Source organism: Chamaea fasciata, unplaced genomic scaffold (genome assembly GCF_029207755.1).
Source record: "Chamaea fasciata isolate MVZ Bird 193981 ecotype frontalis unplaced genomic scaffold, bChaFas1.0.hap1 SCAF_4, whole genome shotgun sequence".
In the NCBI taxonomy this organism is placed as follows: domain Eukaryota; kingdom Metazoa; phylum Chordata; class Aves; order Passeriformes; family Sylviidae; genus Chamaea; species Chamaea fasciata.
The window spans coordinates 6,371,741-6,384,480 of record NW_027094089.1 but is presented as its reverse complement, the minus strand read 5'-3'; the positions used below and the strand labels follow the sequence as shown (position 1 = coordinate 6,384,480).

Here is a 12,740-nt window from a genome sequence, read left to right as displayed (position 1 = left end):
TAGAGATAAACTGAGGAGATTTTGCAGGTAGATAAGGATGTCAAGATGCTTCTAACGACTGTTAGAAAGACCAAGTTCCAATATTACTTGGATTGGTTGCTGAACTAAAAATCTCCTAGTGGCTGACTTCTTATGAGGCAGTAAGCTGGAAAGGCTTTCCCACCCTTTCTTTGTCTTATAAGCCCGTTTCTCCTTCAATAGCAAATTGATCTCTTCTGGTTTTGCTGCCTATTTTGCATTTATCCTATCTAAACAGCATGTTTAACTTCCAGAGGAGTTTGGCATCTGTAGCATTTGACTTTGGTAAATGTGAGGTATTGGTACCTGTGTTATAAAGCATTTTTAACCAGGCAAGGAGTATATATTTTGATTTTGGAGGTGTGTAGGTAAGCCCAAATCTCCATAAAGCACTTAGTGTTGAAGATAATACAGAATTGTGAAAATACTGTTTTATTAGTAAATAAAGATTTTTTTTTTCATTTAGTTTTATCCACATTGGTTTCTGCCCCTTTTTAATTCTATGGCAATGCAGTAGTGCTGGATTTATTTTTTTGTTTGTTTAGGTGTAAGCACTGTTGCTGACTTGGAAAGACTTCTTAATAGAAAAACAACTTCAGTAAAATTAGATCTTTTCTGGTACATCTGGTACATCGGTCTGGTACATCTTTCTAGAGCAACTGTGCTGCTATCTTTCTTAAGCTATACCAAAACATACCAAAGGCCTTTTATTCATTCAGCATCTTCTTTATTGCACTTTAATTTTTTTTTAACTCTCTTTGTGATACTCAACAAGCATTCATTGTTAACTAGCCTTTTTAGGGCAAAGATTTGAGAGTTTGTTTTATTTTCTAAGCAGGATTTCTTTCCTGTCACTTTTAGAATAGTACCACTTATATTGTTTATAGGCATGCCATTAATGTGGGGGAAGAATGGGCAAAGGCATCCATAAGCATCAAATTTTTCTTTAACTGCAGAAACTTAGGCTTCTTTCCTAAGATATTTCTGTGTTCATGCCAATAAAGTAAATAATAATGGGGCAAATATTTCACAGACACAAAGTGCAAAAGCAACTAGTGCCAATATCAGCTTGAGTAGTAATAACAGGTTAGGTTTCCTGGCAAAGAGGTTTGTTACAGTCTCTGTAAGAGCAATTCTCTCCCATCTTCTGCCTTCCAGAAAGAGGCACAGGAGTTCTCAGGATTTATTCCCTACTCTTTATTTATATCCAACCACTTAAAGAAGGTCTAGCATTGTATCAGTTGTTCTCCTTAAAGAAGATGAGCATTCCTTTAGGCAGTTTACCTCACTGCTTAATCAACCACATAATCTTCCAGCTGTGGCTGAATTCCTGGTCTTTCTAGTACCTGTTAGACTGTGAAGATGGGACTGCGTTGCCATAGACATATAGCGGAGTACCATATGACCATCAAGTTCTGATGGTCAAAACTGATCTGACCTCTCTCCGTAACATACTGTACTCAGAACTGCCTTTATTTGTATCAGCAGTGGTATGGCAGGTTCATGCTAGAACAGACCTTGTATAATAATCACATACGGAAGATTGTGCTTAAATCATAGTAGCAAGGCTGATAAAAAATCTGAAAGGGAAATTGTCTGTAAAGTCTAAATCAAGTCTGAAGGTAGATCCTTCTTGCAGAGTGGAGGAAACTCTACTCATTACTCACTTTATATGGTTCTGTATCTGAAGAAATTAAATTCTGAGTTATGTCAGTCCCATTTTTTTATTTTTAACAAATAGGAACAGTTACAAGATTTCAAAATATTTTGAAGGTACTGTCTTCTGTAAATGAAATTACTTAAGGCTGTTGATGTTATTCTTTTTTATACTGTGTGTATTTTATATGTCCTTTTTTGTCTCTCCTGTGTTTTAGATCGGATGATAAGAAGAGCACCAACTGGAAGCAGTTTCCTAAAAAGCCATGTAAAAGCCTTCTCAGCACCTTAAAGAAACTGCACCCACAGCTGGCAGCAGGTGACATAGATAAAATAAAAACTTCTAATTAATATATCAATGTAATTATTTCCTCCTGTCACATGAAGTGTTATCCATTTGTTTTAGACTTTTTAAATGTGATTTCTTAGAATTTAATCTCTTTTTTTAGCCTTTATGCATGGTCATGTGCAACCTCTCATCCACCCCAAGTCCTTGGCAGAGATCTGTTCATTCCCCAGCCTCTGTTGATACTTCAGGTTTCCCCAACTCAGGGTGCAGCACCTTGCACTTAGTCTGGTTAAATCTCATGAGTTTCCATGGGCCTGGTTTCTGAGTTTGTCCAGGTCCCTCTGGATGGCATCCATTTCCTCAGGCATGTCAACAGCATCATGCATCTTGGTGTCATCTTCAAACTTGCTGAGGGTGCACTCCATCCTTTTATGTTATTGATGAAGATATTAAATAACACAGGCCCCAGTATGAACCCCTGAAGGTCACCACTTATCACTGATGTCCATCAGGGCTCTAAACCATTCACCAGTACCCTCTGAATGGGACTATCCAACCGATTTCTTATCCATCTAGCAGTCCACCTGTTAAATTTATCTGGCTCCAGTTTAGAGAGAAGATGTCATGGGGGGTCTGTGTCAAAGGCTTTACACAGTTTTGGAGATCTGTAGCCCTTCCCTTGTCCACTGATGTCGCTCCATCATGGAAGGCCACTGCATTGGTCAGGTGGGACTTGCACTTGGTGAATCTGTGCTGGTGTCTTGGGTCACTTCCCTGTCCTCCCTGTGCCTTAGCACAGGTTCTAGGAGGATCTGTTCCAGGATCTTCCCAGGCACAGAGGAGAGGTTGACAGAGTGATAGCTCCCAGGGTCCAGTGCTAGTGAATATCTTAGATGATGACTTTTCTACCACAATAATGGAGTAGCTAATTTTTGACAAACTGTTTTGTCTAAAGAAGAATAAAGACTGGCTGTCTTCAGCCAAGACGGTCTTATCTGTCTTATCTTTGACAGATAAGAGCAAAGTTCTAACTGACCTAACAGTTTTCAGGTATTGTTTCTTTCTAAGTGTAGATAGATCCTTTTAGGTAAAATGGTTCAGAGTATGTAAGGTTCGATTATTTTGGGGAAAGAAGCTATGATTTATGTACCTAAGATACATTAAATTCGTAAATGACAAAAGCAAACAATGGTATTAATTAAGAGGTTAGGTGTTCCTGCCTTAGTTTTCTATGACTTTTTCTTGCAAATAGCCTTTGCTTTCTCTGTTAGACAATCTCCACTTTACTTTTATCAGCAGTGTGTATCATTCATTAGGAACTATTTCCTAATTCTATCTTGAACACAGCCAGTGGTCTCTCTTACATGATTTTTCTATTTTGGCAATATTATAATAGCTGTGTTTCAATACTTATTTATATTTATGTAAAGGTATTTATTTTTATTATTAAAACTGATATTTTTGTTCTAAGTGTGGAACTGTCATTTTCAGTAATACCTGCTGCTGGTCTTTTAAGAGTGCAAGAGTAAACTCTGAATGTTACTTAATTGTTTCCACCATGTTAGAAAAGTAGTTTTAGATATGTATTCTTCAGAAGGGAAGAGAGGTGTAGCAGGTGGGTGGTTTAGGTCACTTAAAGAATCAGTGCCAAAGGTATCAACAAAAGAAGATTTCATATAAATTTGCAAAAGGACAACAAAGTTCAGTAGCAAGATTCACTCTATCACCGGCTACATGAATGAAGCACAGAAGGAAAATCACATTAGAATCAAGATGGAATGATTGTAACAGAGTCTGGGAATGCAAAGGGGTAAGGGTACCCTTTAGAGCTTTTAGAGCTCTCTTTAGAGCTAGGGGAGACCTTTCTGCAAAGTCAGGAGTTTCAGAGAGGACCCACTTGCTTTCTAAATTCCCGGTGGAGCCTAGGTGTGACTGAATCCAAACAGCATTAGACTAAGGGGCCAAGACTAAAGTCCAAACTAAGCCCAGGTTTGTCTAAAGGATTTAGCAGCACATAGTCATTGACTGAACTAACATTTACAAAGTGATCTAATAAGGTCCACTGTAAGCACCACAATAACTTCATTACAGATCTGAGATGGAAGTATTCATACTATACTTGCCATCGGGTGTTTAAATCCATTCACATACATGCACACAGACCCGAAGAATTGAGTGCAAAGGTGTATGTACCTGTTAAAAATTCACCTTGAGTTCAGTGAGATACTCCCATCCCCTGATAACACTCAAAGAGTGACAGGCTCTGAGCTTTGAGGATTGGGTGGTGCTGGGGGGTATCCCAGTCCATGTCAGGAGGTCTCAACAATGGCCTTCAGAGTATGGGAAACTGGAGAGATGGTGGGCTCTGAGAGGTCCCACTGAGAATGAGGTACAGTCAAAGATGCCCAGGAGAGCTCAGAGGGCCTGGCTTAGGACTAATCTTCATAGTGTCACAAAATTATAATCTTCAGTCATCTGTCAGTCTTCATCCTGTAGACTGAAAACTACTGGAATTTTCCTCAAATATCTACTTATAATAATAGTAATAATAATAATAACTATAACAATAATAATAATAATAATAATAATAATAATAATAATAATAATAATAATAATGTTCCATTTTAGCTATGATTTAGGCAAATAGCGTTCCAAGGTGATCCATTAGGCAAGAACTGTTCTTTAGGCAGAAGCAGTTCCTGAGAACAGCCAGTGTTTCTGATAAACTGAAGGGGACTGTAACTGCTCAGGAGCCATTAATCCAGGCCATGGCCTAAAGAGAATGCTTGAGGAGACTGGAAGTTGTATAGCAGCCCAAAAGGAGTTGGGTTGGGACAGGGAGTGGAAAAAACTACCACACGTGGTGCTTTTGTGTTTGTGTTGATCTATTATTGAAAGACTATATCAAGTTGAGTATGAAGTAACATTAACTGTGCTGACATACTTGCTTTATGTCAGACTGCTACATGAGTTAGAAAAAATGCACTTTTGTAGTAACTTGCCTTTTATGTCAACCAATTCAGTTGGAAAAAAACCACAGGATTTTTAGTGCTTATCACTTATGGACATAATCAAATAGAAAAAAGTGTTTGAATGCACTGAATTTTTATTAAAGGACTGTATGTGTTGCTCATTGCTAGTTCACAGGAAAACTCAAGAAGGCTCTGCTGTGGAAATGACTCCTATAGAGGCAGATTTCTCCTGGCAGAAGAAGATGATAGAACTTGAGATGGAGATCCAGGAAGCATTTCTCCGTTTCATGGCATCTATTTTGAAGGGTTACAGAACATTCCTCAAGCCAATCACACAGGCACCTTCAAATAAAGCAACTGCTGCTGATTCCTTGTTTGATCATCAAGGTGAGGGTGGGGCAAACAAGCTGCTGATAGCATTGGCAGTGTTACAGCTTTAGAGCTGAAGAGCTGCATAACTTTAAAAGGTCAAAATTCCCTTTGCTTCTACGGTTCTTGGCAGTGTTTAAAATTGCATGTTTAAAATGTCTAAAGTTAAGCTACTCAAAGTTGATTGGAACAGAGATACACACACGTAGAACTACAGGTTTGCACTAGCTCTAGGGTTAGAAAAAGCTTTTTTTAGTAGCATGGTGCCCTCTCATTATGGCATATTCTGTAAGGGCAGCTCTTGAGAATGAAAAAATATTTCTCAATTTGTATGACACAAAAATGCTAAAAGCCCAATAATGAGGAGTGAAGTAATGGTCTTGGTAGAAATGGAAAAGTAGTAGAGAATGGGGCAGAAATCAGAAATATGGCAAAGCAATAAACAATAGTCAGCAAATGTCACTTCCCTGATTGCTGTTAACTATTCAGATCTGTTCATGAGTTGGACGCTACATAAAATGTCACAGGGGTTTAGTCTGTGGTCGTGTTTTGAGTTTTGTTTCTTCTTCTGGGGTTCTTGTTTGTTGGGTTTTTTTTAAATTACGGGATAAGAGATTTGAGAAGAGATTTTTAGGTAATCATTTGGAGAGGTTTCAACTTTATCAGGCCCATCACCTTTTAGAATAATGTAGTTTTTATTTTAGTATTGTTTTAGCTGTTCGATGCTTTTGTACAAGGTCATCATCTTTTTCTTGCATAATGAATCACAGAGTAAGAAGGGATTACATGGGTGTGTTTGATTGCCAAGGATGTTAAAAAAATAGCTAATAAAAATGCAGTTATTTTAATGTTCCAAGTGCAAGTAGATATAAGTAGTTGTTGCTATTGATAAAGCCAATACTTTGAGTATTAGCATATTAAGTAATTTTTACTGATTAAGTGATTTATGTGATTTATGTTTATTAATTTTATTAATAATATTAAGATACTATTATGTTTTATTATTATATCACATATTTATTATGTGATTTATGTTTATTTATTTATGTTTACACACTTCATGTGTTAATTTCTTATGGAACTTTTGATTGGTATTTAGTTGTGTGTCCCCTTTTATAACCAGGATTTTTAAAAAGCAGAGACCGTGCCTATACAAAGTTCTACACGCATCTCACCAAAACGCAGATATTCAGCCGCTTTATTGAAGAGTGCAGTTTTGTGAGTGACAAGGATACTGGGTTGGCATTTTTTGATGACTGCATAGAAAAGGTGAAAAATACGCTACTAAGTAATATTCTTCTGTTCACTTTGTGTTACTGTCCTTAATTGAGATGGTGCATAACTTCTGCAGGAAGTATTCAAAAGGATTGGAATTTTTGGTGGTTATTACTGAGTCTTTTTCCTTTCTTCATCTTCTTGCATGGTCATAATTTCTGTGTTGTTGGAGGAAATTTTAATTAAAGGCCTATAGTATTTCATTCTATAAGATAATGTGAGAATTACCAGTAGCTGACGCTTTAGCAAAATACCATCCGTATCTTTCCATTAAATGTTAATTTCCTCCTCTGATGCGGGGTTGCTACCAGTGGTCATCTGCCATGACCAAAAACATCGTTGTAGTTTTTCCCACAGTCTCAATTTTAAACATGCCTAGTGCTTCAGATGTGGTCAGGACTGCTTTATAATGATGAGTTCCCCTTTCATTACATGCATGTTATAGGAGAATGTTTTGGGGTTTGTTTTGTTTTGTTTTTTGGGGGTTTTTGTTTGTTTGTTTGTTTTTTGGTTTTTTTTTTTAATGAAGTCACATCAATATGAGTCTGGTCTAGATAGATTGTGGAGTTTATAGTATCATCTTTAAAATTCCAAGTTCACAATATTAAACTTAGGAGCTAGAGAACTGTGTTTATTTTTTAAGGCATATGTATATGATTCTTTCTGGGCAGAACCTTCATTTTAATAGCAAGTTCTTATGGACTGAGTCTTTGATGCAGGATTGATTCTAATCAGATTAACATTTGTGAATGGACAAAAGTTAATTTGCCTTTCCTTTGCTAAATGTGGGGTACACATCTAGAGAATATTTTGTTAATAATTTTTTGTTACTGCAAGTTGTCATATTGGAAATAGCTGAAAAACAGGAGTTTCTCTCAACTAAACAAAATGAAAGCACTTTTCCTTTGATAGATAAAGGATTTTGTATTTAGTAGATAATGTAAGCAGATTGAAAGCATACTCATTACTGAATTCTTCACTGAAGTATTTGAAAAAGATCTTAAGTGCTTCTACAGTAAAATGGAAAATTGGTGTTTCTTCTTTAATATTTCAATCAGCAAGTGACACAACTTTAATAGAACTATTTAGAATTTTGGTTTTGAGTTGAGAAGAAACTCTTAATTTTTTTTCTTTTCCCAGCTCTTTCCAGATAAAGGAACAGAAAAAGGAGAGAAGGTACTTTGCCCTTGAAAATGTTTAGGAATATCTGATCATGAAATAAAAGTGGAAAGACAAGGCTGTGGACTTGATATTTGAGTAATTAGAACAAGTATAATTTATATATATCCAATCAAATACGGCATATATTAAATATATTTTTACATTCTAACATAATTGATATTGAAAAGGACATTTTGTTACAAAGCCAAACTCTGTACTTACTGTACAAACTCTGTTTTCAGGTCGATGTAGATTCTGTCGAAGATGCACGCTTGATTGAGCTCGATGAATCACAAAAAAGTGAACACACCGTGTTCATAATGCCACCAGAACCACCTGCTGATGATGGACAGGACCGAGTGCCAAAATACAGGTACAAGTTAGACAGTCACATGGAGTAAAACCAGAGTGCTTATGATCTTTAGAAGGGCAGATGTTCCATGATGGTGCAAGACTTGCCTTAATGCAGTGTTCAGAAGAACTCTGAAAGATGTGAACTGCCCAGATTCTGGTAAATTTCTGAACCTCTAGAAGTCAGTGTTTTGGATGTGAATATGTGAGGGCATGTGAATTATGGTATTAATTTTTCAGTAACTTCTTCCCAACTTCATAGTAATACTTTTCAGCGTTTATTCAGTGTCTTTCCTGTTTGAGCCACTTGTGTGTATTTTGTAGCAAGTGCAGTGCTCTTTGTTCCATATTGGGAATGATGAAAGGTGGGTTGTTAGTCTACCCAGTGCTACTGATCTGCAGACAATGAACCAAAAGAACAAAACATGCACTCCACTTTCCAGATTTCTTGAATTCAGTCTTCTTCAGCCCTGTGCAGGAAGTGCAGATTTTCAGACACTCTGGGTATGATTCGTTTCCTCCTGTCTCTCTCGGAGATCATGAGGGTTCTTTTTTTTTTGCTGTTGTCCTTGTTAATCATGGTCTGTGGTCCCCTGACCTTCATGGTTAGCAGTCTGATTCTTCTTTCCGTTGTCTTTGGAGGTTTAATGTCCAAGGCATCTTCTTGTAATATCTTTGTGAATAAAGCTAAAAGAATCTTGCTGTTTCCTCTTTTTTTTATCCTGGTTCTTTATTCTCCTGTTTGTCATTTTTTTCCATACCTCTTGTCTTTGTTTGGCTTTCCTGTTATGAGCGGGTATGTGAAAACTTTTATTTTCTGGTATTTTTTAAATCATCTATATAGCTATAAAAACTTCCCACGACTAGATTTCAAGCTCTTTGACAGACCACAGGAGCTCAAGCTCTCCTTCAGCAGACACTCAGCTGGAAGCAGCATTTCAAATACTCCAGCACTCATGGCAAAGAGGACAAAACAGGTCAGATGAGTCTCACTGTAATCACTGTGTGATCACTGACAGATACAAATTTTCTTGGTAAAACTACCACTTGCCTTTTTATATTATAAGTTAATGTTGTTAGAGGTTTGGTCTCTGTAACTTTTCAGAATGAACACTTAAAAATAAAAGAAACAGATGAGATTAAAAATTTATAATCTGAGATTACGGTTTATTGTCAAATGCATTTTTAAGCTTTAGACTAATATAAAATTAAATTAAAATTAATGTTTAGTGTGGGAAAAAAAGCTTGATCCTAATACTAGTTTTTGCTAGCAGAGAATCCTAATAAGAGAATGATAAAAAGGGGTCTTCAGCTAATTATGTGTCTATTATTATTAAATGCTTACTCTTAAGAAGCCAGTATCTGAATTAGATTTCTAGATTCAAGATGTTATATCTTTTGTCTGCTTTTGTGTTTTGTTCCACCCTTACAGGAGATAAAAACAGCCCATAAATTAGCCAAGAAGTATTATGTAAGCCCATCCCAGTGGGCTAAATGTCTCTTCAGTCATAGTTACAGCCTATGGTTTATTTGTCTGCCAGCCTACATCAGTGTTGCACATTCCAAGGTCAAAGCACTGCAACAGGCATATGATGTTCTGATTAAAATGAGGAAAACCAATGTGGAACCACTAGATGAGGCAAGTGGAAATCAAAAAAATGTTACGACTGTGAAATAGAGGTGCAGATACAGTCTGTTTTGCTGACACCACCAGGTTAAGCATACTTATGGTTAGACCTCTGTTAAAGCCACCTTAAAATCATCTCAAGTCAGCTTAACTACGGCAACTGGAAATTAATTCCTTATTTTATCCCCAGCATAGTGTCTCCTGGGTCAAGTAGTCTAACTCAGTTTTGCTAGTCTTCTCACAGATTACTTCCAGAAGGAAGTTCTTGAATATCCCTGTTTTTTGTTGCACTTTAATTAATGCTTTGCAGCCTTACTGCACTGCAGGAATGATGGGTTTGTATGCAGCATACTATTCTTTCAGTAGTATCCACAGGCACACAAGCACACAGCAAGTTATCCTGCTTTCCACCTGGGCACCTTTCCTCCTTTATGTCTCAAATAGAAGAGCTGAGTGGAAAAAAACGTCAGCATACTCAACAGTGTGACTGCTGATGTTATTTCAGGTCCTGTGACTTTGCTCCCTCTTCTGACTGTCGCATATTATGGCCTAACTAGTTGTACTCAACAGTTTTTGTTTTTCACATGTAAAAGTCAGAAATCAGAAAAGAGCTTAAGATGCTTTAAAATTCTTGTCCTTAGTCCATTTACACATTTCTGTATCTTGTCAGGTCTGTTACAGAGTAGTAATGCAGCTCTGTGGACTGTGGGGTCAGCCTGTTCAGGCTGTGAGAGTCCTTTTTGAAATGAAAAATGCTGGAATACAGCCAAATGCCATCACCTATGGTTATTACAATAAGGTAGGTGTCTAGTGGCTTTTGCAGTTGTCACTGCCAGTGTCTGGTAGCATGTTTTTAAGGTTGTTTCTTGCAGTTCTTCGCTTGGATTCTGTTGGTCAAGCAATCCTTTTTTTTGGACATGCTTACAGAATGACTGAATCTACACTAAATGATTTTACACTGTTAAATTTACATTCCCATGCTGTTTGGCTAACCAAAAGTTCTCCTGATTTACACTGTTTCCATTTGCAAATTTTGGAACCATCTAGTGCTTCCATGTCAAATAAATCATTCTAAGGTGTTTTCTTTGAGATAGCAAGATCCAAGACAGATGAAGGCTGGAATTAGTCTAGTTAAAATACACTCCCCCTCTTTCTTTGCTTTCAAATTCCTGTAATATCCTGATGAAATTTCATGTAAACTATATAAAGGAACAATAAAGGAGATGCTACTATGGTCTTCTGTTGCTATCAAAATATATGGAAAACAACAAAACCCGCCTTGTTAAAGAAATTTTGATCTATTGTCTGGTTTTACTCAGCTATTGTGTATTGAGCTGTGGAGTAAAGGGAAGGGTTCATAAAAATTCAATTATTTGTCCTACTTCACATGGTTGACAGTAAATGTTTTTGTTTTTTTTATTGGAGGGGGAAAAAACGCTTCTCACTATACTGTGCTTTTTAATGTAACTTCCTTACTGTTTTTGTTAATGCAAAAATGTCTTTTTCTGCAGGCAGTTTTAGAGTCTGCTTGGCCTAGTGGTAACCGCAGTGGCATATTCCTGTGGACAAAGGTACGAAATGTAGTTCATGGCACAGCACAGTTTAGGCAGTGCTTAAAGAAATCAACGCAGAGCCCACGGGTGCCTGTGATATCAGGTAATAAGTTAGTTGAAATAGATTTATTTCTGGTGAACAAGAGCATGACATGCTTTCTGAGGAACTGCAGCTGAAATTGTGGCTTTTGAAAGTGGAAAATCTATCCTTAAATGTATGAAAATTGATATTTGCCAACTTGATTCTTGTAACAGGATTAGAATGTCTTTTCCATACTGAAGAATTAATTATCTTGATTTTTGTTGCCAGAATATCATACTCTTATTTTATATGTGCAAGCTGAAGTATTTACTGTTGTCTGAAGAGGTTAGATTTGTTTAAAAACCTGAACAATTAAGTCCTCTCTTACTAACCAGCTCTTGTTCATGTCTTTAGTTCTGCGGAGTCCCACAGGTGGAAGTGATGGGGACATGGTGAGCCATGGTAGCGTGGATAGTTCTAATGATGCTAAGAGTGGGGAGCACACCCTCTTCGTCAGTGACTTAGTCAGGCTTGATTCCGTTGATAATCACTCTAGCACAGGTACTAGATTCGGCTGGGTTTACTACTAACAGTTCCCCAAAAGGCTAAATTTTCTAGTTTCCTGTTGATTTCCCCTTCGCAACTACTACTTTCCCTTCTTGAGGCTGTAGAGTAGTGTGGAGTTAACTTGTGTAGAAGAAGAAGAACAATGTTGTTGATCATTTCTCCTTTACTGCACATCATGCTTTAGTTCAGACTGTACCATGGCAGAAAAACTGTTATACTAAAATAAATGTTTTTTCTGTGGTCTCATGTACCCTGCTTTTTGTGTTAACCTTCAGAATAGGTATGAAGCCTCTGACATACGAGGCTGTTTAATTTTTCTCATTTACTCAAAGAAGTGGTAGTCTATGTCAGTAAAATCTTTCCATGAAAGGGAAGGAGTAATATTTGGTGAGGTGATTAGAAGGTTAACACTTCAAAATGTTTTTCCTTGATAATATCCCCAGAAAGGTCTAATTAGCATTCATGGAATTAGTATGCTTTGTTAGGGTAAACTGTGCTTTTAAAGGCTATATTCAAGTGTCTTAATAGTATTTGCTAAACTTTGAAATAAATACAGAATTTATCAGAACCTTATCATACAGCTTTTATGAGACACCATGGGAATGGAAAGGCAGGTGATAAGCTGGGGAAAAACTCCACATTAAACATAGTGTGCACTCCTCCTGACAAACCAAAGTAGAAAGAGTGCACAGGAAGTTAATAGGTTGAGGTGAAAGACAAAATGCATGATTCTTCTTATCTGCTTTGGTACTGATCACATCCTACCTGTGCAATCTCAACTAAACTTCCTTTCTGTGTGTACTTCAAAACTTAATGTACAAAATGATTCTTGCACACTCTTGATGTTTTTAATATCTTGAGCCCTTCTGTAAAGAGAACT

The 12,740-nt window shown here is 37.0% G+C and overlaps 1 protein-coding gene across 8 annotated transcripts in view; it reads left to right on the top strand.

Annotated features, from left to right (window-relative positions):
- DENND4C (DENN domain containing 4C) overlaps window positions 1–12,740 on the top strand; it is a 104,490-nt gene that overhangs the window by 66,564 nt on the left and 25,186 nt on the right. For 5 of the 8 annotated variants that reach the window (XM_066180801.1, XM_066180802.1, XM_066180797.1 and 2 more), the window contains 10 exons: window positions 1,893–1,993; window positions 5,104–5,322; window positions 6,428–6,573; window positions 7,720–7,755; window positions 7,983–8,113; window positions 8,936–9,068; window positions 9,524–9,730; window positions 10,389–10,517; window positions 11,230–11,374; window positions 11,708–11,854. In XM_066180801.1, coding sequence (XP_066036898.1) covers window positions 1,893–1,993; window positions 5,104–5,322; window positions 6,428–6,573; window positions 7,720–7,755; window positions 7,983–8,113; window positions 8,936–9,068; window positions 9,524–9,730; window positions 10,389–10,517; window positions 11,230–11,374; window positions 11,708–11,854 — 1,394 coding nt within the window. The remainder of the gene's footprint in view (window positions 1–1,892; window positions 1,994–5,103; window positions 5,323–6,427; window positions 6,574–7,719; window positions 7,756–7,982; window positions 8,114–8,935; window positions 9,069–9,523; window positions 9,731–10,388; window positions 10,518–11,229; window positions 11,375–11,707; window positions 11,855–12,740) is intronic. The other 3 variants (XM_066180803.1, XM_066180800.1, XM_066180798.1) reach the window with 2 other exon arrangements.